The sequence below is a fragment of the Carettochelys insculpta genome, chromosome 27 (assembly GCF_033958435.1).
Source record: "Carettochelys insculpta isolate YL-2023 chromosome 27, ASM3395843v1, whole genome shotgun sequence".
Taxonomy (NCBI): Eukaryota; Metazoa; Chordata; order Testudines; family Carettochelyidae; genus Carettochelys; species Carettochelys insculpta.
The window spans coordinates 10962820-10987238 of record NC_134163.1 but is presented as its reverse complement, the minus strand read 5'-3'; the positions used below and the strand labels follow the sequence as shown (position 1 = coordinate 10987238).

At 46.5% G+C, this 24419-nt stretch overlaps 1 protein-coding gene across 2 annotated transcripts; it reads left to right on the top strand.

The window, feature by feature from the left end:
- The first annotated feature begins 3787 nt into the window (after positions 1-3787).
- On the top strand, positions 3788-23854 carry NCLN (nicalin). 2 transcript variants are annotated; one of them, XM_074978458.1, is made up of 16 exons: positions 3788-4014; positions 10752-10942; positions 11159-11303; positions 12055-12149; positions 12501-12581; positions 12799-12902; positions 13696-13784; positions 14504-14643; positions 15246-15424; positions 15874-15961; positions 16068-16106; positions 16210-16373; positions 17119-17172; positions 17267-17345; positions 19083-19183; positions 19311-23853. In XM_074978458.1, the coding sequence occupies exons 1-15, from the start codon at positions 3834-3836 to the stop codon at positions 19140-19142; spliced, it is 1689 nt and encodes a 562-aa protein (XP_074834559.1). In that variant the 5' UTR covers positions 3788-3833; the 3' UTR covers positions 19143-19183; positions 19311-23853. The 2 variants fall into 2 exon arrangements, with proteins under 2 accessions (XP_074834559.1, XP_074834560.1); XM_074978459.1 differs by lacking the exon at positions 3788-4014 and adding an exon at positions 4794-4800 and having other exon boundaries at positions 19311-23854.
- Positions 23855-24419: the final 565 nt, after the last annotated feature.

The window sequence follows — 24419 nt, the reverse complement described above, 5'->3', positions numbered from 1 at the left end:
TCACCACCATTTCCCACAACTTCCATGGGCGGTGGCTGTAGATTACCAGGGCGGACGTTAATGGATGGAACCTGGAGGGCCACCAAAGGGGGGGTCACGTCCAGGAGACCCAGGTGCATGGTGTGCCTGTCAGAAATTAAAGAAATAAACAAGCCAGTCCTTGTGGGCCTGTTTGTGTGTCTCTGAGCACACACTTGGGTCCTGTGTTCAGCCTGATACAGAGGCAGGCGATCTCGCTCGCCCCAGCCCCCAAGGTCTCTGTGAATTTTACCCATTAAAAATTTCTTCCCTACCCCAAGCATGGGGTCAGTCAGAGCAGAGGATTGTTCCGAAAACCCACCAGCCAACCACCTGGCTGTAGTGACTGCTGCCCCCCAGAAGCCCCACCTCTGACCCCTGGTCCCCACAGCCCCGGGGAGAACCCAAGAGCCCAGGGGGCTGGAGGAGGCCCCGCCCACTGGCCGGGAAGAACTACCAGCCCCAGAAGCCCTTGCGACTTGGGCCCGGCTGGAAGCGCTGTATGTCCCAGAAGCACTTGCGGCGGCTCCGAGGGTTGTGATTGGCCCGGCTGCTAAAGCCAATGGGCGAGTGTGTTGTAGGGGGAGTGGGCGCGGGATCAACATGGCGTTCCTCGGCGGTCGCCTGAGGCCTGGGCTTCCCGGCGGCAGGTAGCGCGCGGAGCCCCGGGCCACAGGGACTGGATATGCGGGCAGGGCAGGAGTGTGGCGGGGGGCTGGGCAGTGGGGCGGTCGGGGCGGAAGAAGGGGGCTGGGAAGGGAGAGTTCAGCGCAGAAGGGGCGAGGGAGGGGGAGGTCAGGACAGGAGAGCGGGGTCACTGTGGCTGGGAGGAAGGAGCGGGGCAGGGGCAGTGCTGTGTGTCAGTGCGCCGGCAGCGCAGAGAGTTGGGCTCCCGCCGCAGGGGTGTTGGCTGATTCTCCCGTCGTTGCGTCTGGTGCTAACGAGCTGTCGGAGTTTCTCATTGAACCAGTTGTCCCTCTGAAATTGCACGGTTAGAATGAAAAGCCCCTAATCACCCCCCCCCCCCCCCCCGCCCCGTATTTTATAAGCATTGGGCTAAGATTGCAGGCGCTAGGTCGTTGTCTGTATTCCTGGTAACTTTTTTCTATTGTATTTCATTCTACCAAGATTCTTCCTGCTGCCGTGGGTCAGAGCCTCCCTCTTGCAGCCTAGGAACATTTCTATGTTCTTGGATGCTTTGGGGCAGCGTCCAAGCACCAGCCCCTTGTTCAGACCTGCAGGCATCTTCCGAAACAGCCCTGGCCAGCTGTCGCCGTGGAGCCATCAGCAAATACGCCCCAAGGCACGTGGGAACGAATACCAACCAAAGAACCTCAAGCGCAAACGGACCCATGGCTGGTGCAAACGTATTAGTACTCCTAGTGGGATTGAGGTGATCCTCCGACGCATGCTGAAAGGCAGGAAGTCACTGAGCCATTGAGTGTTGGAGCGGCAGAATATGTTGACTGAAATGTTTCAGTGGAGCCTGAGCCGTCATCCACAGTTCAGACCTTTAGAGTGACCCAGACTGATCATTTACAAATGACAAACTTTTCTTTGTAACACCCATGAGTGACTGACTATTCCCATTATGTTATAAAAGGTAGTGAAGAATTATTGAATAGTTCTTTGAAAAATGTAGGGTGTTGGTTTTCTTTTCCACTGGCTTCACTTGATGTCTAATTATTTTACTGGCAAAATGATTACAGCAGGTGGAATTAGGTCTAAAGTAAAAATTGTGCAACGAGGAGGGTTGATTAAAAAAATTAAAAAAGTCAAGTGTTTGCATTAATTTTGTTAATTCAGAGCTGTAGAGGAAGAAAAACCTGGGTTTTTTTTCCCCCTTTTGCAAGTACTGGGCGCACCTTCCTCTTACTCTAGAGAGCATTAGGCAGTTTCAATCTGGATGCACACTGGGCAGGGTCTGTGTCTCCTCTCCAAACTCCGTAGCCAACAGTGTGCTGTTGAATCCATTCCTCTTTCTCTGTGTTATTTACAACAGGATGTTATTGTACAACAGGATGAGTGCACTACAAACTGTTTAAAGAAAATAAGCACCTTGTATATCTGGAGCCTAAAGCTGGCATGATGCAAAGTTTTTTTTTTCTCCTGTCAGTTTAGGGCCAGATTAATATTTGCAAACTAATCTATACCCATAAAGAGTCCTGTTGCAGAACATAGCACCCTGGGCAGCCACTGAATCTACTTGCATAGATTTAATCGCAGGATCTGAGCCAACTGGGGATGCTGCTTCTAAGCCACAACAATAACAGATGGCCCAACAGTGCACCTAGCACACTTTGGTTTAGTGTGCAGCTCTGTGTGGTTGAAATTCACATCTGTGCCCAAGAGCCAATATAAGGCCCCTCTACATTGCTTAAATTTTCCACTTAGTTTCCCAGATTAACATGCGTTGGAACATAGGCTTTGCAAATCTTCTGTGCTATGGTAAATGTCAAACAAAGTGTGTGAGACTGAGAGCTTTTATGAATGGATTCTACAGTCTGTTTTCAGGATTCCCCCAGCGTGTGGGTCAAAATGCAAGTTTTGTTAACTTCAAACAAATTGACATTGAATAAAAATGTCCCCATGATATCTATTAATTAAAGCAGTTTTTGGTGTAAAAATTATGTAAACATTCCTCTAGGATGTTGCAAGCACCTTTTGCTAAGGCATAAGATAGATTGTAAAGTAGACATGTTTTATTTTCCCTATGGAGGTTTACTGCAGTATTAAGCTTATTTGTGGGAGATTCAGCTGTAAAAGCTAACACTAATGGAGCCGATTCTAGTTTTGGTGGTTTGCTTGGGGATAGGGAGGCAGAGACAAAGGATGGGATGAGAGGAGAGCTGGAGGAGTTAGAGGCCCAGTTGACCCTGGTTCCTTGAACAGAGGACAAAGGAGGAGCTGCTGAAGGGGAATGGGAGGTTCAGCTGGAAGGAAACGGCTTCTGGACTGGGCAGAAGAGAAATCAGGCAGACCCCACCTGGCTGTAAGAGAGAGACAGCCATGCTGTGTTAGGGAGGCCAGGCCTACTGGCCAGAGAGTTCCTGTAGTGAGTTCAATGCTCAATAAACCATTCTGCCTTCTGCTGGCTGAGAGTTGCGCTGTGCTGGGGACCAGCAGTGCACTGGTTCCCTCTGGGAGTGAAGGCCTTGGGGGCCATGGGCAGGGGGACTCCGAGCAGAGACAGTCATGCTGGGACTCCCAAGAGGTGTAGTCCCAGGAGGCAGAGGGGCTGCCCTGAGAGAGACTGGCCTCCCAACAAGTGGTAGTTGCACTGAAGCAAGTTCTCCCCAGGATCATATGGGCCAAGTGTGGACATGACCTAGGAGTCCCTGAGACGGGGATGGAAATCAACAGGATAAAATGCAAACTCGTATTTAGAGGCAGGTACTTCTGTTAAGTGGTTGGTTGGGGCAAAGGAGTCAAGACTCTGTCTGCTTTCCCTTGCTCTAGTGCATGTGTGGTCTGAGGGCTAAAGCAGAGTACTGGGACTTTTTCTCACCTTAGGAAGGACGTGACATTTTCTACAGCCCCCAGCAGCCTTTGCAACGGAACCTGGCAATACTACAACTCCCGGCAGCCATTGCAACTGAGCCTGGCTACACAACTCCCAGCAGCCCCGGCCATGAACGCTCTCACAGGGAAGGACTACAACTCCCAGCAGTCCCCAAGGCGAGGCCTCCGAGTCCCTCAGCTGGCTGGACTCCCACTCCCGTGAGCCCTTGCAGGTGAGGACCCCCCCCCCGCCGGGCTGTCTGTTCGGTGCCTGCAGGCTGCGGCGGGTGGCCGGGCGCGAGGCAGCTGGGGCGATGCTGGAAGAGGCGGGCGAGGTGCTGGAGTCGGTGCTGAAGGCCTCGTGCCTGCCGCTCAGCTTCCTGCTCTTCGTGCCGGCTGTGCTGCTGCTGTTGGGGCCGCCGCCCGCCGCCGAGGCCGCCCACGAGTTCACGGTCTACCGCATGCAGCAGTACGAGCTGGGCGGGCAGCCCTACGGTGAGAGCGCCCCTCCCCCCGCGTCTGCCATGCCCCCTTACCCCCCCCACCCCGGCTTGGGCAGCCCTACGGTGAGAGCGCCCCTCCCCCCGTGCCTGCCATGCCCCCTTACCCCCCCCCACCCCGGCTTGGGCAGCCCTACGGTGAGAGCGCCCCTCCCCCCGCGTCTGCCATGCCCCCTTACCCCCCTCACCCCGGCTTGGGCAGCCCTGCGGTGAGAGCGCCCCTCCCCCCGCGTCTGCCATGCCCCCTTACCCCCCCACCCCGGCTTGGGCAGCCCTACGGTGAGAGCGCCCCCCCCCCGTGTCTGCCATGCCCCCTTACCCCCCCCCACCCCGGCTTGAGCAGCCCTACGGTGAGAGCGCCCCTCCCCCCGCGTCTGCCATGCCCCCTTACCCCCCCCCACCCCGGCTTGGGCAGCCCTACGGTGAGAGCGCCCCTCCCCCCGCGTCTGCCATGCCCCCTTACCCCCCCCCCCGGCTTGGGCAGCCCTATGGTGAGAGCGCCCCTCCCACCGCGTCTGCCATGCCCCCTTACCCCCCCCCCCCCCCCCGGCTTGAGCAGCCCTACGGTGAGAGCGCCCCTCCCCCCGTGCCTGCCATGCCCCCTTACCCCCCCCCCACCCCGGCTTGGGCAGCCCTATGGTGAGAGCGCCCCTCCCCCCGCGTCTGCCATGCCCCCTTACCCCCCCCCCCCGGCTTGAGCAGCCCTACGGTGAGAGCGCCCCTCCCCCCGTGCCTGCCATGCCCCCTTACCCCCCCCCGCCCCGGCTTGGGCAGCCCTACGGTGAGAGCGCCCCTCCCCCCGCGTCTGCCATGCCCCCTTACCCCCCCTGCCCTGGCTTGGGCAGCCCTATGGTGAGTGAGAGTGAATGCCCCCAGCCCGCTTCTCGCTGCTTCATCTTCCCCCCACCCTCCTGGGCAGTCCTGGTGCACGTGAAGGAGGGAATGTGCCTCCCCCCTCCGGCCTGCTCCCTTTCCCCCACCTGGACAGCCCGGGGAGAGAGACAGTGCTGCCCCGTTTCCCCCACCTGCTCCGTCTCCTGCCAGTGTGGCCTAACCTGCTGCCCCCGGCTCCCCTGGCCTGCGGGCCCAGACCCAGCTCTGCTCCCTGCAGTGGGCCTGCGAGTAGGTGGTGGTGGGTGCAGGGCCTGGGTCAGGGATCACCAGCTGGGTGCCAGGCCCCGCTAGCTTGGGTCTGCCCCACAGAGACGGTGTTGCGGCCTGCACCCCCATTCCGTGTCAGGGCACTTTAGCCCACGTCTCCCCAGAGCCCGGCTGTGCCACAGACCCACTGGGAGGCAGACCTGCCCGGCCTCCTCACTGCCCCAATTTGTTTCTCCTCAGCCTGCCTTTGGTGCCCGCTCCACCTATCACCATAGTATCTGCCTTCGCACACTGCCACTTCCTCAGCTGAGCATCCAGAGCCTGGTCTCCCCTCAGCCTATCTTCCTCTTCACCTGGGGCTCAGTCATCTTTTTAGCTGACTGTATGGGCCTAATGAAATGAACACGCGATGCTGAACATCGATGGCTCTGTCAGAGAAAAGGGCCATACTTCAGACACCAGCTCCTGTATGTGACTTTGTCGTCTGCTGGCTGTTTGGCAATATCCTCTCCAGTGAGCATGTGTGGGGGCTTCTCTCTCCCCTGCTTCAAGGCCCCCTTCTCCCTCCGTACATGGTGTGGTTTTAATCCATGGCATAAATCAACTGGTGTCCTATCTGTGCTGGTAACTTTATTTAGCTCAGTAACCCAGCACAGACTTAGCATCTGGTTTCTCCTGAGGTTTTTACTTTACACTCAGATGTACAGCTGCTTTGGCATAGGACACGAAGAGGGTTGAAGGTATCTGCAGAGGTCACCAAGCGAGCACAGATTGCTATGGTACAACTGAAGTTTCCGGTAATGCTGCCCAGGCTGCCTATTGCACAACTCTTCAATGTTGCAAATAGCTCAGTTCTGTTATTACAAGGTTCTTCTCCCTTTCTTAGAGCTAAAGCCAGCCCTGGTCTGACTTCAGTGAATTTCAGTCTCTTTTGTTGGATCCTTCAGCACCTGCGTTGATCTGTTCACATACTTGTGACATTTCCTTTCTGTTCTGTAGAGCCCTGCAAATCTGCAGATATCTGCTTTAAGTCCGTGAGTATCCACATCTGTGGGTGTGGATAGCCGTGGATCGTTTTTGCAGATACAAATTTTGTATCCGCACATGACTCTACCTTTCATGTCAGCTTTCCTCCTTTGAGTTACTTGGTTTTAATTTCTTCCTTCTGACATATGCCTCACTGCTTCCTGATATGACAGTTCTGATCCCTTTTCCAATCTGTTACCTAACACTTTCTTCACATTGTATTTCCCTCATCTTTTTCTTGGTCTTGATGTGCTCAGACTTTATGTTCTTATTGGTTGCTAAATGTCTTGAGTCAAAAATATAACACTCATCATGAATTTTTAAGTGTTACAACCTTTTTCTTTCTCATACGCAGATCAAAACAGAACCAAGAATGGTTTCTAAGCGTCTGTCTCCGAGCTTTCTTCTTTCAAATTAGGGTTTATATTCTTCTTTTGTGCTAGATTTATAACAGTTTTCAGCTGTTTGTTGCCATCCAGCAATATTTCGTTATCCCTGATCCAGCCCTCTGATTCATGTCCTAGCATGTTGGTGATAGAATTTCAGAACCATCTAGAGATTCTATAAGATTAAGCAGTGTTAAAGGGGAAATAATGTTGGCTAGATATGTGCCTTGTAATTCTCCCCTTTCTGATACTGGTCTGTGGTATATATCAATGAACAAGATTCTTGTGGTTATTTTTGAACCAGAATTTAGTCCTTGTCTGTATTGAAACCTCCATTCTTGAGAAATTCATTAGGTCGTAGCTGTATTTGGTCGTGGAGATACTGAGCTATATTTCTTCAGACTGCAGTAAGTCTTTGCTGGCTGATTTGACAGGAGGCACTGTTGCACAAATTTCAGTTGGCTTTAACTCTAGCTATAAGAACATTAAATCCAAGCCAGTGTTCACAACATCTCTCTGATTCAAAGTTCTTGGGCTCTTAAAAACAGCATATTGATTTTTAAGATGCCTGTGATTAACTTTTAATGCTGTTTCTTTTTCAGGGCTCTTTAAACTTGGTGAATTGTGCATTCCCCTTCTCACCTGCTAAATGTTTGGGTAGCTGATATTCCCATTCTATGTGTTCTGAGGCTATATGCCCTTTAGGGCAAAAGCTTTTTGTTCCAGACTCTCAAATTTCTTTCTCGTGGGATCCAGCTAGTTTTTTTTTTTTTTTAAAGAAGATTGAGCCAGAAGCAGGTTAAGAACAGAGTTTGATTTGCTTCTGGTACTACTAAGAGAGTCCTTCAGATTATAAATATTCATATTTAATTTTCCTCTGAGAAATTACCAACACTAGCTTTTTCTTTTGTTGACACGACAGGTATGTCTATACTTACTGCGGGTTTGACACATCGTGATCGAGCCGCAGGAGTTTGATTTTGCTGCGTCAGTGAAGATGTGGCAAAATCCATGTCTCTGGGCTCAGCCTTTGACCCTGGTACTCCACGTTGCCTCATGGAGTAAGGGGCATTGGTGCGAGCCCAAAGAGCCCTGGCCTGCATCACAGTACAAAGTTGATCCTAATATTTCAGTTCTAGCTACACTAATGGCGTGGATAGAACTGTGTATCTGGAATCAACTTTGATCACTAGTGTAGACCAGGCATGAAATGTTGAGCTCATGCTGCAGCAACATTTAACTAAAGTCCATGCTGGGACTTATCAATTAACACAATTTTCTGGATTACCATTCTCATAGAGTAGTTATTAATGGTTCGCAATCATGCTGGAAGGGCAACAACTGGGGTTCCTCCAGGGTCTGTTTTGGGACCGGGTCTGCTCAATGTCAACATCAAGGATTTTCATATTGGCACAGAGAGAATGCTTCGTAAATTTGCAGATGAGACTGAGCTGGGAGGGGTCGCAGCTGTTTTGGAGGACAGAGTCATAATTCAAAATGATCTGGACAAACTGGAGAACTGGTCTGAGGTAAATAGAATGAAGTTTAATGAGAACAAATGCAAAGTACTCCATTTAGGAAGGAATAATCAGTTTCACACATACAGAGTGGGTAGCTACTGTCCAGCAAGGAGTACTGCAGAAAGGGATCTAAGGGTCATAGGGGACCACAGGCTAAATGTGAGTGAATGGTGTGACGCTGTTGCAAAAAAAACAGACGTGATTCTGGGATGCATTAACAGGAGTGTTGTGAGCAACACATAAGTCATTCTTTTGCTCTACTCTGTGCTGATAAGGCCTCATTTAGAGTATTGTGTCCAGTTTTGGGCACCACATTTCAAGAGGGGTGCGGAGAAAGTCCAGAGAAGAACAAGAATGATTAAAGGTTTAGTGAACATGAGCTATGAGAAAAGACTGAAAAAAATTGGTCGTCTTTAGTTTAGAAAAGAGAAGATGTGAGAGGGGGCATGACAGTGGTTTACAAATACCTAAAATAGTGTCACAAGGAGGAGGGAGAAAATTGTTCTCCTTGGCCTCTGAGGACAGGACAAGAAGCAATGGGCTTAAACTGCAGCAAGGAAGATTTAGGGTGGACATTAGGAAAAGCTTCTTAAATGTAAGGGTACTTAAACCCTAGAATGAATCGCCTGGGGAGGTTGTGGAATCTCCATCATTGCAGATATTTAAGAGCAGGTTAGACAGACACCTTTCAGGGATGGTCTAGATGGTATTTGGTCCTGCTGTGAGGGCAGGGGACTGGACTTGATGGCCTCTCGTGGTCACTTCCAGTTCTAGTGTTCTATGAGTCTGTGACTAGAATGTGCTGGTTCAAACTATATTTAAAGAAGCATTTCTCTCAGGATTGTTGTATGGTCTTTTCTGATGAGCATGGACAAATTGCTTTGCTTGAGAAGAGTACTGTAGGCTCCTCTGATCATAATATCTGATCCCTCTGCCTATGCAACACTGCATGGGGAGGTGGTCTGTACTAGCAGGGCTAAAGCAGGGGTAATGGGATAAAATTCTATAGCTTGTGTTGCATGGAAGCCCAAACCAGATGATCCTTCTTTTCATAAACTGCATGGGTCCGACTGCAGGATCGAGGCTGCATTGTGTTCCTTGGTGCAGTGGGGCGTGAAGTACAGCTGTCAGGAAGAGTAAAAATTTGTGTTCTCACTGCTCAGGGAAACTATGGTAGAACACCACGCGTAACCCAAACAGTGTGAATGTGTAATGCAATTACCGGGTGATAGCCATCACAGGGGCATAAACAGTAAAGAACTGTGCTTATATTATAAAGTGGTTTGGTCTTTCTTCTGTGCACCTATGTTTTAAGCATATAAGCAGTTCTAGCCTTGACCTTCACAATCCATGTAGGCAAGTCTAATGTGAATTGGAGGACTGCCAGGCTCCCGTGTATTGACTGACTCAAAAATTCTTTCTGGCACGATGTTGTCAGTCTGACTTCAGAATACAGTCCCCTGGCCTATAGCTATGATCCACATTCTTTGTTCCTAGGTTTACATTTATCCATAGTAAAAACCCATTGTTTGCGTTCACCTAGTGCACCATGTGATCCAGACTGCTTTGAGTCAGTGATCCCTCCTCTTTCATTATTTACCACTCCCCTAACTTGTATGTCATTTGAAAATTTTATCAGTGATTTTTGTTTTCTTCTAGGTCACTGATAAAAATGTTAAATAGCATAGGGACAAGAGCTGATCCCTGTTGGATCCCTCTGGAAACATACACACTCGATGGTGATTCCTTGCTTACAGTTAATTTGGAATCCTATTTGTTAGCCAGTTTTTAATGCACTTGAAGTATGCTGTGTTAAATAGCATTCTAGCTTTTTAATCAAAATGTTGTGTGGAACCAAGTCAAATGCCTTAGAGAGGTCTAGATATATTATGTCAACCCTGTCACCTTTATCAATCAAAGTTGGCATCTTTTTATGATATTACAAGTTACTTTTACATGTGATTTTAATTAATTATATTGCCCTTGTTTAGTTCATTGTTAGTAGAGTGCATATTAGCCACTCTCTTATCTTTGCCTGGAATCAACATCAGGCTGCTTGGGTCATCTTGTTTACCCTTTCTTAAAATTGTCACATTAGCTTTTTCACAGTTTTCTTGGATTTTACCAGTGTATCAGGACTTACTGAAAACCAATGTTAATGTCACAGTGAGCTCCTTAGGCAGTTTTTTTTGTTTTGTCTTGTTTCTAATATGGTTAAAAAACTCCTTTTTGTCCTTAACTCTGCTGACCACAGAGTTCTCCTTGTGTCCATTTGCTTCCCTTATCAATTTCCTACCATTTCAAACTTCCAATTTTTATATTCCATGTTACTTGTGCATGCATAGCCAACACCTTTTCATACCTTATCTCAGAGTATGCTGTCTGTTAGCTTTTCCATTCAGCTCGATCCCCGTGCTCTTAGGCAAATGGTTTCCAAAGCCACAGGATGCAGCTGCCTGAGCAATGTGCTTCCCAGAAAACACTGATGCAGACACACAGGGGAAAGCGGGGAAAAATGAAGGTATTCAGAAGGAGTTGGGAAGAGAGAGAGAAATAACTGAAGTAGTTACAAATACCTGTCTTTGCTAACGGCTGTGGAACTCAAGGCTGTTTAGCATGAAAGAAGAGTGTTCTTGGAGAAGGATACTGGTATTGACAAGATCAGCAGCAAGATCTCATCCTTTGCCCCTTCTTTGCAGGCACCAGGAATGCCGTGTTAAACACAGAGGCCCGCACTGTAGAGGCAGATGTGCTGAGCCGCCGCTGTGTGATCATGCGGCTAGTGGATTTCTCGTATGAGCAGTACCAGAAGGCTCTCCGCCAGTCAGCTGGAGCCGTGGTGATCATCTTGCCCAAGGCCATGTCAGCAGTGCCACAGGATGTTGTCAGGGTAAATATGGCTCCAGACAGAGTGGTGATATTGGAGAAAGGGAGCAAAGTTTCAGGTACAACATAGGGACTGAAACTCCCCTTTGTGGTTTGATGGCGTTTCTACTCTGTCAAGGCTGCTTTTGAAACTTTGATTTATGCCCCTCTGCTTTAGCTGTTAGTTTGCCAGTCTTCTTGCAAGTTGAAGGGAGCCTGAGTTTGCCCCTCTCTTTCTCAGCAATTCATGGAGATAGAACCAGAAATGCTGGCCATGGAAACTATTGTGCCCGTCTACTTTGCAATAGAAGATGAAGAGCTGCTTTCAATCTATGAACAAACATGGGCCGCTTCTATGTCACAAGGTTCGGCTTCAGCTGCGGAAGGTGAGTTGTGGCAAAAGAAGGGTTTGAAAGGAAGAAAACTGGCCAAAGTAATGCTTCTTAGTCAGGTGTCCCTCAGGCTGGTAGGCAAATGTTTCTGCAAAATTCTGGAAATGCAGCATGGTTTATTGGCTAGGGCAGTAGACTCCAGGAGTCCTGAGTTTTGTTTGTAGCTCGCCTACTGGATTACTTGGACAGAGCGCTTAAACTTTTTTGGTCTTGCTTTCCCCTTTTGTAAATTGTTGATGATAACCTGTAGAGGAAAAGGCTATATAACAACTATTCATAGACATCCTCTTTCAGTTTTATCTCATTTGCAACAGCCTAGGGCTCAAATTCAGTAAAATTTGGTGAGATGTTTTGTTTTCTGAATGGTTAGAGCAGGTTACTATGTCACAGTTCTTTGGCCCTATTCCTGATTCTGCCACTGATCACTCTGTCCTTGGGCAGGTAACTTAAACTCCTAGTGCCTCAGTTTGCATTCCTGTAAATGGGTTTAATTTTTATCTATCTGCTAAGCATGTTGGGCTTAACTATAACATCCTTTGGATCCTGGGGTGCAAGCTGCTGGAGAATTTGTACAGAATTAAAATGCTTTGTCATTGGATTTTCATTTTGGTATGGAACTATAAACAGTGAGCTGTAAAGGTTATAGGCTTAGCTGACGAGTTAGACTCTCTGAATCAGCTGTGAAGGGAATTCAAGGGGTAAGATTTTTTTAAGTATACATTGTGAGGAAAATTCTTTTTTCTAGTTCTGCTGCACACGGCAACTGCCAATGGCTTCCAGATGGTTACGAGTGGGGCTCAGAGCAAAGCTATCAGTGACTGGCTCATAACCAGTCTAGAGGTGAGTTCTAGATGAATCAGAACTGGGATCTAGGCTGGTAATGTTTATAGGAAAGCCCATTCTGTATGGGGGCTATCCTGAGTGGCATGTCGTTAAAGCCTCTGCAAAGGAAATGAGAGATTTTTCAGTCAAGAAATGGAGGCAGCATTTCCACCTTCCTGGATTTGGAAGCCAGAAAGCTGGTTACAGGCTTAAGAATGGAAGCCAAAAATAATACGATTCAGCGCTGAGGCAATTAGAAATTGAAGGGGAGGGGTGATAGCTAGGAGTGATTTGTTGTGCCCCTGTGCTCCAGGCAATAGTGCGATGCAGGAGGGAATGCTGGGTGATGATTGTTTGTTTCCTCTCTAGGGGAAGCTGACTGGTCTGGGAGGAGAAGACCTGCCCACCATTGTAATAGTTGCACATTATGATTCTTTTGGAGTGGCCCCAGTAAGTATTCCTTTTCCTGCAGCTCTCTGTTTTTGTTAAGGGGTTACTTCCTGGGACCTATGTCCATGTGTTGTCTTCCCTTGCTAGGGGAGAGGGGGTGTGTGTGCTTTTCACAGGGGCCTGAAAGGTCTGTGTGGTGCAACAGGTGCTGTTCTCCGTGGGGTGGATGAGTCCTGTCACATACCCATGTCTACCTCTCCTCATCCTTTTCCCACAGTGGCTATCTCATGGTGCAGACTCCAACGGCAGTGGCATCTCTGTGCTACTGGAGCTGGCTAGGCTATTTTCTCGACTCTACACCTACAAACGTACCCATGCTGGGTAAGAAGCTGCTCTCGTCAGTGGAAAGCAAGGGTGGGAGTGGGCTCATGGAAGGGGTTTTGGCTGTAAGAGGGACTCATTAACAATCCTGCAGGTGTGATGTGTTCTACCTCTAAAGCCCCTCAGCACAGTTACAGGTTAAACCAGGCTGCCTGTGTGGTGTTAACACAAGCTCTGTTTCCATCACACCTGTTGTTCGTGAATTACCATGTTCTTTCTTTTCTCCTCCATGCAGTGGCTTACCTGTTCATGTTTTGTGCATGGCAGATGCTGTGTGATCTAGTGGACAGAGGGTAGAATAAGAGCCAGAATTTCTTGTACTCTGATCCCTGCTCTGCCAATGTCTTATTACAAGGATTGTGGCAAGTTCTTTAACTCATGTCTGGTTTTACCCTATCGGCAAAGTGAGGCGAAAGACGCTTCCATCACAGGGCTTTTGGGCAAAAGGATTAGTCTCTACAAGGTCTTGGAAGTGTAAAGTAGATAAGTGCCAAATGTTCTCTGAGAACTATGTGTTCCAGCAGACATTTCCTTGCCTTCTGTTCTGTTAGGATGTGGATTCTATCATATTCCTGTATAGATGTTGCAGTCAAGTGCATATGGTATATAAAAAGCATAAACATTCATGATTTTACTCAGGATCCTTAACAGAATGCAGCTTATTAAAATGAGCAATAAGTTAGTCTTTGGGCAGAGTTCCATGTGCTGTCCTTTACTTCTCCCGAGGATGGATATGCGGCCAACACAGAAGTCAATCCTGCTAATGATATTTTCCCTGTTTCTTGGTGGGCAGGTATAATCTGTTGTTCTTTGCATCTGGAGGAGGCAAATTTAACTATCAAGGAACCAAGAGGTGGTTGGAAGATAATTTGGATCACACAGGTGAGACAGAGAGCTAGGATGGGAGCAGGGTGTTGTCTTGCAAGCTTAGCTGGGTGGAGCAACGTCAGCTGTGAAAACATCCATTCTTTGTGCCGTGATAAATTAGGATGTGACGGGGTGGGCAATCTAACTTCAGCAGCTTTGGTGCCATTCACAGGTCAAAGGTTAGACTGCTGTGTATGTTCTGTGCTCTCTGAAGAGAATGTGGTTCTCTTGGGGCTGTATGGTTGAGGAAAATGTCAAGTACATGAGAAGTATGTGCATCAGCAGTAGGCGAATGGGCCTGCAGTGATTCTTGGGATTGGTTCTCTTTCCGACTTGGTCACTGATTCGCTGGGCATCATTTAACTTTTCTGCTTCAGTTTTCCCCTCTAAAAATCAAATTAATGTTACTGATTCATCCCTACAGAATTGAGGATTAATATTTGGGTAAAGTACTTTGAGATCCTCAGATGTAAGACACATACATTTTTGCCTGTATGCATGTTCTGGTTTTGTTGGATGGGCTTTTAATACCAGCTGAATCCATACTGACCCACTGTAACAGAATATAGGACAGTCTTCCGTGCTCTTTGTAGTTCAGCGGTTGTAAGGGTACATCCTGGCCTCCTTATGGTGCATCTGTTATGTCTGAGCTGTGTTGGAAGAACTCCTGCCCATGTTTCTAGTCCCCGAAAGCACGGAGTGGAGTTTCATATGGTTGGTTGTGTTTGTTTCAGATTCCAGTTTGTTGCAGGATAATGTGGCATTTGTTCTGTGCCTTGACACCCTGGGCAGAGGGAACAGTCTTCACCTCCACGTCTCAAAACCTCCTAAGGAGGGAACCCTGCAGCATGCGTTTCTGCGGGAGTTAGAGATGGTAATGAAAAGCATCAGTTTCACTGGGCATGTTGGGGTGTGTGGCCATGTGAGCATTTGGGGGTGAATTGCTATGGGAAGCACCTTTGCTTCTATATAGGATAGAGGCTGTGAAATTGTTGTGGCTAAAAGTAATGATGGGAGGAAGCCTTGATATCATCCAAGCCACATTTCTGGTGACCTTGATTTGGTGTAAGGAGTTAACTATCATTTGGAAATCCAATGTGAAGCAGACTGTGACCGTTCCCTTTCCTTAATACAATATTTCCTTATAGAGCTTGCTTGTGTGAACTAACTAGCCAGCACAGATGGCTGTCTCAGCCGCTAGGTGACTGCAAATCGTGGCTTTACTATTGTGATTCAGGTTTCCAGCGTTGCTACATGTTTTCTGGGTGCATCTGCCATAATTAGTCTTTCATGAAGGATATTGGCAGAAACATACCCTTGTTGGAACAGCCAGTGGGAGGGAAGATACCACCATCTATAACACTGGGATTGCAGTCTGGGTTTTGAGAGGAAGTGGAGGGATGTGTTTAGAAGTGATGTATCTGTTACATAACTTCCCAGTCATTCTTTTTCTGGACTGCTCATCTTTTTCCCCAGGTGGTTGCGAGCCAGTTTCCAGAAGTGACATTTTCCATGGTGCACAAGAAGATAAACCTGGCTGAGGACATGCTGGCATGGGAGCATGAACGCTTTGCGATCCGCCGCCTGCCAGCATTCACTCTTTCCCACCTGGAGAGTCACCGAGACAGCCTGCGCAACAGCATCATGGACGTGAGGTCGGTGGTTCTGAGGGGAAGGCGCCAGCGCTGGTGGCATGGACCCCTGGGCTAGAGACAGTTGTAAAAGTAATTGTTCTGGTGTCTGAACTTTCTCAAGTGATGCCAGCACATCAGCACCACTGAGAAATCAAGGCCAAGAGCTGGGAGTGTTCAGTCTGTAAATGTGTTGAGTGGGTGCCCTCTTCCTCCTCCACAGGTGATGTTTCACCACAGTTAGAGATATCATAGAACTGGAAGGGACCTTGAGAAGTCATTGAGTCTAGTGGCAGGGCCAAGCCCCATCTTTGACAGTTTTTTTGGAAGGCCCCCCTCAAGGATTGAGCTCACAGCCCTGGGTTTACAAGGCTAGTGCTCTAACCACTGAGCTCTCTCTCTACACAGTGGAAAGAGCTTTTCCGAGGGGAAGCTGTTACCACAGCCAGACTTGCACCTCCCTCCTCTTGTAGGTCGCGTGTTGACTCTAAGACTCTAACACGTAACACCAGGCTCATTGCTGAGGCATTGACTCGGGTCATCTACAACCTGACTGAGAAGGTAAGAGTGTCCCCCTCCATGTACCCGCTGCCCATCAGCCAGGCCTTCCCAGAGCACCTATGCCACCAGGCCTTCTTGCGCTACTGTCCCTTTTCTCTCTTCACAGGGAGCTCCTTCTGACCTGCAGATTTTCACAGAGCAGATGGTAAGGAAGCAGGGGGCATAGACATCACCTTGGGGGAGAGCAAGTGAAGTGCTGTGGAAACACAAGTGTGTCTAATTCTCTCTTTGGTGCCCTCTTTCTGCAGCAGATCCAGCAGGAGCAGCTGGAGTCAGTGATGGACTGGCTGACCAGTCAGCCCAGAGCTGCCCAGCTTGTAGATAAAGACAGCACCTTCCTCAACACCCTAGAATATTACATGAGCCGCTATCTGAAGGATGTTAAGCAACATCATGTGAAGGCAGATAAGCGGTAAGGGAGACGTTTTGGTATTCCCCTGACATGCTTAAATTGACTTCCCCTTTCATGGCATTCCTGTCCCCAAGAGTAGCAACTTCTCCAGTATTCTCCTCAGCGTGTTGAGGTGACTGTACTCTCCATTTCCTGCTGTCCCTGGGAACATGTCCTTTATTCTCTGTCAGGAGGTTCTGCCTCCTTTAAGGCACTCTCAGGAATTCCAATGGGCATAACTACAAGTCTTCATCCGGTGCTTGTTTTTTTTTTTTTTCACTGTTCAGCCCCCTCGTTCTGTGGAAGTCCACCTGCTTAAGTATTGCCATTCCCTGTCTGAATGCAGTGAAGGAGGAGCAGCAGTCTCCTGGCCCCAGGAGAGCATTGCCTGCTTTGGAACAAAGCTAACTTTGCTGGAGTTAGCTACTTGACAGGGAGATGCTTGTGAACCCAGTGGGGTGTCTTCAGGGCATGTGCTCTTTGAGACAGTTCAGAATGTGTGTAGAAACAGGGCAAAGAGTTTTGTTCTTGCATGTAAATAATCAACATTTTGCCTCCAGGAATGGGGTTCAGCTTTCCAAGGTATCCTCTTCCTCTGATGAGGATAGGAGAAGAGTACTAGTTCATCTAGATTATTAATAAGAGCTGTAAATGGTATGCCAGGCTGTCAAACTTAACTGTCACTGGTTGATTGCTTTTTGTGGTGAGGGAGGTGAACCAGTTCCCGGAAATGTTGCACCATCTGAACTGCTCATTCTTTCCACAGGGACCCTGAGTTTGTTTTCTATGACCAGTTGAAGCAGGTGATGAATGCATACAGGTACGTATTTTCCATAAGGCAGGGTTGGGTCTTTTGTCTGTCTTTAGCATTGTAGCTCCTTTGGTGATGTCACTCCTTTGTTGCTCCATTCTAGGGTCAAGCCGGCTATCTTTGACCTGCTCCTGGCTCTTTGTATAGCAGCCTACCTCGGAGTTGCCTATGTTGCAGTCCAGGTGAGAAGAAAGACATGATCTTACTTCTTCGTTTCCTCTTTAAACTAAGAATTTAAAAGCCAGGTATGCTTCACTGGCACCCACATCAAATTCAGTGTGTGAAACATTCCTCTCTGGAAGAGAGAGGCTCTCTGATTTTTGTGGCTCATTAACTCTTCTGGTGCTGGTGTGTTCACCTCCTCGGTGCCTTCCCTGTGCTAACAGGCTCATAAGTCAGTTCCCTTCAAGCTCTGGATCATATTCCTAAGGTGGGACCAATCTCCAGCGGACTATTTTCTTAGGGGGCATGAATTTCACCAGGGAAGGAAATGTGCTACATTTGTTAGGAGAGTAGTTTGAAATCCTTTGCATAGGCGTCAGGCAAAGGGCTTGTACACGTTACCATTTAAATTGGTATAATTTAAGTTGCTCAGGGGTAAGAAGAAGTCACCCCCAAGCGACATAAGTTACATCTATGTAAGTAGACAATGCTGCTCCTGCCAACATAGCTACTGCCTCTTTACAGCCTATGAGCGGTCAGGTCATGCCCTGAGTCATCAGCTCCCCAGATGACTGCATTCTGACCACTCAAAAAGTTCCACAGTTTTGTACACTTTGAGAGATTTGATTTTTTTTTTTTTTTTAAATCAAATCTCTCAATTTTTCAGAACGTTGAGATTTCCATGAATAATATCAGGAGCTGTACCAAGCAGTTTGGTGCGTATGAAATAAATAAGCACGTGTTCAGGTGTTAGTCACAAGCATGCCATGTTCTAAGTTCATTTGACCTGTCTGTTGATTGAGGGAGCTACTACATTCTCATGATGATGAGACCATTGGGAGGATGGCTCCTGATCGTAGGCTAAATGCTCAATGAAAGGGAGCCATATTGGGTCACGGTCTGTAACCCATCTTCTTGATTCCTAACAATCCTCTTTTTTGGTAATTTTTTAAAAGATAAATGCTTCAGGAAATACCCACAATTTTATGAATGACTTTTATATTTTAACAGTAGTATTTAATAGAAAAGCACAAATGCTCTGGTATAATTGGAGGTCCACACCCTTCTTTCTGATTAGTTGGCTACATTAATCATGGCTCAGTGGGAGGCTGCTGCTGAGGTCTAGGATTTCTTACCAAGCATTTGTTGAATATCTGCAGTAGCTGTTTAACAAGAAAATAGGAATCACGTGGGATTTTAAAGGATTTATAAAACTACAAAAGATAAACCCATGTTAAAGGATTAACAGTTGGCCTTAATCTGTGGTTTTTACCTGATATGCTTGGCAATGTCACAGTCACGACAAAACAAATGTTAGCACCAGTGGGCCAGATCTTGCATGCACGGAAGTCAGTGGGAGTTTTGCTGTCTATTTCTATTGGAGGAGGTGCCAAAAATACTGACTGCAGATCAACAGCGAATACTGGCAAGGAAAATAGGAGTTGGTAATGGTAATGTGGGTAATGTGCGTTTCTGTAAGTAATTCATTGTTCTTTCCTTATAACCCTAGCTTCACTGGTTGTACTATAACAACTGAACCTTGTTTGCGAAGGTCTGAGTTGATCTATCCAGAGTGAGGCAGAGTTCTCCTTATGGATGTGAACTCAGTCTTGAGATGGATATTGCATTTATATGCTAGTGCTGCTTTCAGCCTCCTAATGAGCACCTTCTTCCTTATGAGTAGAGAAGAACATTCATTGCCTGTTTGCTAGCCCTGACATAGGATCACTGCTCTTTCCTCCCCATCCCCTTTCTAGCACTTTGGTCTCCTTTACAAGATGGTACAAAGATTATCACTTAAATCCAAGCAGCAGTGAAGTGACAAATCACCGGTCCACCAAGCAGCACTGAAACATGGGTGAGCCTCGCAGGAGCTTCTGCCTTCCAGTGGCTCCTGCCATTTCTCCATCTCTCCTCTAACCATTCTGGAGGAAGGAGGAAAGGCGAGATTAACCAAACTTTCAACTCTTGTGCACCTTTTCTAGGTCTTTCCCCACCTTGCCTGCTTTCCTTCATTTTGTGGCAAAGGAGATGTGCAGAGACTCAGTCAGTCCCTGCAGATCGTTTAAACACTGGCTGATTTAAAGCTTCCTCCGAACGACGAGTTCCTGTAAGCATGATGGTGCTGAACCTGGTTTCACAGATGTGTGCAATGCAGTCAGCTCGGAGGCTAAATCCACGGGGCAAAGGAACGGACAGCTCTGCCCAGCCAGCTGGACTCAGAGCACTCGTTTTTAAAAAGTGCACATGTAAATTAAAAGATAATTATTAGCACGTTTCATATTGCACCTCTTCCTTCGGCTCCCTCCCTGGCATCTGGAAGGGAGCACTCAGCAAGCAGTGTCTTCAGCAAACAGCCTAGTGCATTTTCTTTGGATGGTGCAGTTAGCTAGTTCTGTCTTTGGAAGGGCACTGTAAACAATCTTGAATGTTAATCTGATTGGTAAATGCAGAAAATCACTAACTAGTTACCACAGTAGGATTCCTTCCATAGCATGTTGTTCCCTCAGCTGAACATGTTTCTTTGAGATTTATAGCCCTCTAAGTTCAATGCTGTTGCCACTCTGTTCTTAGCTCTCATGGGGTGAGGTGTTTTCTTTCTTTTTCTTTTTTTAAGGGGTTCCTATGTTTATAGTTTCAGGATCTGATCTAAAACAGTCTGTATATTTAAACACTTCGATGGTTATGTTACAGGTTGGACCTCTCTCGTCTGGCACCCTGGGGACCTGCCTGGAGAGAATTTGCCAGACCACAGGAGGTCAATATTGTCTGGCACATTACCAACACTTCCACTCCTTACTGGGCTTTTAGAAGACATTTGGGGTAAATTACAGTTAAATAACAGCACAGAACTCTGACAGCCAGGACTGGTGGCTGGAAACAAACTTTATGGGACCACAGGAAAATTGGCCACACCCATGATTAGTGGTTGTCCGGCTGCATTCATCCCAGATTACGGATGTTGCCGAATGAGAGAGTACCAGATTAGAGAGGTTCAACCTGTAGTAATAGAATCAGGAGCAACCTAGTTCCTGCCATGATATCTGGATGATAATCTGTTTGTTGCTCTTCCTTTCTCTTTCCACTTGCAGATGGCAGATTTTAGTTCTGTTCACCTTCATCTCAGGGATTCGTTTAGTAGGCCTCATGATTGTTTATAAAGCACTGGCCCTAGCCTAATATTACTGGTAACTTACTAAGGCTTAGTTGTTGCTTCCTTTATATGCACCCTATGGTATGTTTGAAAGGAGGTGGGATGTTCGTTATTGTTTTTTTTAAAGTGTGTTTTATGAAAGTGCCATTAAATGTTACCATTTCCAGATTGCTGCTAAGAGCACATTTTACAGCTGGAGCTCGCTTATTCACCAGTAGTTTTGTTATTAAACAAGATCTTACTGGTTCTCTTTGCTAATACGTTAGGACAGAGAAATTGCCTAAAACTGTTACTGCATGTGCGGAGGCCTAGGAATTTTCCAGCCTAGAAAGGCAAATGCCAAAGTGTGATCTCTCGCCCTTCTGAATTTCAGAGCCTTTGGTAAGTGGAACAGTGTGTCTTGCAACCATTTTCTGATGAGTCCCCAGGCTGCTAGCAAAGCAGATGTAACAGTGTTGTTACAACCACCTCCCTACGCGGAAACCTTTCAAGAGTTCTAGGTTTTTATGGTATCCGTATATGACACTGCCAAGACCAAATCTACAGGCAACAGCAGTCTAACTTTTAAAATACTTTGTGTAGTTACTGTGCTTCTATGCATATATCATACCTCCACAAGCCAAGATGACTGTCTTTGTTTAAAATACCACTTTTCATTTGAGGCTGAAATTTGTCTTTTTGTCTTTCATGGCTTGGAGTAGAACTATCCACTTTCCTGTAAGCAAGAAAAACACTAGCTGTGTACCCCCATTTGCATTATTCACTGTACATGCATTAGCTAGGAAAAAGGTGGTGGTGTTTGGCCAGACACCCTTAGTAATATTGACTTCTGGATGGGGATTACAACCCCTTTTCAGCCTTTTTTTTTTTTTTTTTTAATTTTTTTAAGTAAGAGAAAAATCACTTTCTCAAAGGTCCTTCACGCTGCCACCAAGCTTTCTAATACAGTGGACCGCTTTTTAAACAGCCTGATTAGCAGAACCTGTGGGTTGTTGAGTTTCTTTAGACCCCAGTGATATTAGATGGTATCACATGTGCTCAGGACTTCTGAAAATCAGGCTATTGAAGTGAGAAGTGCCTTTTGGCTAGCTCTTTGGTGCTTCTTTAAAAAAGGTGCCACTGTGCCATTGAGGTTTTTAGAATCACTCCTAGACAAGCCCAAGGCCTTCCTCATAGATTTGAAGCCTGTTTCCTTCTTGGTTTGGAATAGTTGAAGGAAAAGCTTGCCTGTTAGCTTTTATGCCCTGTGACATTTTAAGCCCTGCACACAGCAGCTGGGAGGAGCAATTGCATGGAGATTCCTGCTCAGCCTGATGATGGAGCATGCCCAATGCACATAGTCTGACAAGTAAATGCTATTGAGGTTCTAAGACCTTCCTGAGCATGTGCAAACTAAGATGTTTCAGAAGCTTGTGACGGTTGAAACTTACTCATGTTCTACACCCCAAAGAATATCTCCTGAGTTCCCCATCACAAGTCATTTCTGATCCAGGCTTGCTGGTACACCCTTATTCCCTGTAGAATAGCTAATAGAAAATAAGTCCTTAGTAATCCTGCATCAGTTCACGCTAACAAATATTTGTGAATTGGGAGCAGAAACAGACATATGCAGCATACTTTCACATGCAATGAAAAGACTGAAGCCCACAGGTGTGGGTGTGGCAGTTAGCAGTGGTTTCCATCATCTACAGCATTTACACATGCAAATTGGTCCAGCACCTCTGCCTAAGTCTAAGAATAGCAAACATCTCTGTCAGCATGAACCACTGACTGTAGCTCTCTCCCTTCAAGGTTGTAGTATTAAGCCAATCGTTTATAACTTCTTGCATGGCGGGAAATCAATATCAGAAGTTCTGATAATATGAAAGAATATAATGGTAGTTATCTAAAATCAGAGAGGGCAAGGCTGCATGGTTACAATCCCTATTCAAGGGCATTGGTGGAACATGTTCAAAACAATTTATTCTATTTCATTAGGCCTGCCTATCCCTATCCTGTCACTATAGAAAGTAATTACTGTAGCTAGGGTATGGCATAGCTGATACGAAAGTGTTCATGTATTCATGAATGTGAGATAGCAGAATTACAGCCTACTTATACCTGAAGATCTTTTAAAATCAGGTGTAAACATTTAACGGAGAAATTAATCACTGGAACAATTTACCAAAGGTTGTGGTGCATTTTCCCTGGCTGACCATTTTAAAATCAAGATGAGATGGTTTTCTACAAGATCTGCTCCAGCCATTTTTGGAGAAGTTCTGTGGCCTGTGTTATGCCAGAGATCAAATGAGATGAGTGCAGTAGTATCTTATGGCCTTGGAATATCTCAGTGTATGAATGTAATCTTGCACTCAAATCTGCTTCTGCAGGTCCTGGGAATTAGAACAGTCTATTTCAGCGGATTGTCGGTTCTACAGGGTTTCCCTTGTAGTAAAGCTGGAGACTTGCAACCCATCCTTGTGCTGTCCTTTGGGTTGATATGTAACAACCAAAAGTGCTGCTGCTGCAGCATCAGGCTGGTTCATATTTCACCATATCCACTTAATCTTCCTAACCATAAAATATGTACAGAACAAAATCCAACTGCAGTTTGTTTTAGCCTGATAGATTCCAAGGCCAGACAGGACCACTGCTCTCTCAGGTATTTCTGCAGGGTATAGTCTGCCCTTTGCCTCGCTGTGTATCCTGTCTCTGCTTGTGGTACGTAAGGATTTTGCTTTGCCTGGGAGAAGAAATAATTGAAACGGGTAACCAAGTTCATGGAGGTGGAACAAGATTATACCTTTGCTAAAGTGTCATTGGGAGACAATGCTGCTAGCATCCATTTCAATGTTACCTGCTGTGCAAAAAAATATAAGCTTTCCAAACAGGCTTTGTCTGTTGTGACCAACTTTCAGTATCCCCAACTATATAGGCTCCAGGAGAGGCGCTAAACTCATAACTTGCTTTAGTCCAGTTTTTATACTACAGCTAAGAATTTTTTTAACTTATTTTGCCCACAGGAAGATCAAGGTGGAATTATTTGGTTTGATCAGGATAGATTCCTTGACCAATAGTGACTGTTTTTGCCAGTAGAATTTTTAATCATCCTGTTTCAGTTTGTAATTTCTGCAAGAAGGGAAGATACTAGAAGTTATTGCTTCAGCTGTTGCCATCCTTTGGAGCCATGCGCACAGCAATTACAGTAGAGAAAGTTTACTCCTCATGGGCCAGATTTGGCTGTCTTGAATTGAAACTCAGCACTCTGAGACTGAACTAATCCCTTTACAGTAACTCCCTTTGAATTCAGCAAGGCTGCGTCTACACTTGCACTCCTCTTTCAAAAGAGAAATGCAAATGAGGCATCAGTTTGCATGTCACCTCATTTGCATATTTTGAAAGAAGAAAAGCAATGTAGACGTGGCGCTTTCAAAAGTAAACCTCATCTTTGAAAGAACCCTTCTTTCCTTTTTTTTATGGGACGAAGGGTTCTTTTGAAGATGGGGTTTACTTTCGAAAGAGCCATGTCTACACTGCTTTTCTTTTGAAATAATATGCAAATGAGGTGCCAGCTATGTAAATCTGCACCTCATTTGCATTTTCAATTTCCCTCATTTGCATATCTCCTTTGAAAGAGGAATGCAATTGCAGACACAGCCTAAGAGTTTTTCTTAATTTAAGGATTGCATAATTTGACCAGGCAAGCGTATTTACTGTGTTGAAAAGCTGGTTAACTGGAAAACCTGCCATGTGCACTACTTCTCATACTTAGTCTTGTGCTTGAATTGTACCTTCTGGTCTTACCAAATGTAATACTCTGCATGTGCAAAAAATGACTTTTCCACCATCTAACTTGGATACAGTTAGGGGCAAATTGACTTTTTTTCAGGGGCCGGGAAGGGTTTTGAGGTAAATAAAATCCAGCAACAAAGAACAAACAATGCATAACATGCACCAAAAC

Coding starts and splice junctions, on each gene's coding strand:
- NCLN (XM_074978458.1), top strand. CDS start 3,834: ATGCTGGAAGAGGCGGGCGAGGTGCTGGAGTCGGTGCTGAAGGCCTCG. Junction 11,304..12,054: donor TTCGGCTTCAGCTGCGGAAG/GTGAGTTGTGGC, acceptor TCTTTTTTCTAG/TTCTGCTGCACACGGCAACT. Junction 15,962..16,067: donor TCTACAACCTGACTGAGAAG/GTAAGAGTGTCC, acceptor CTCTCTTCACAG/GGAGCTCCTTCTGACCTGCA.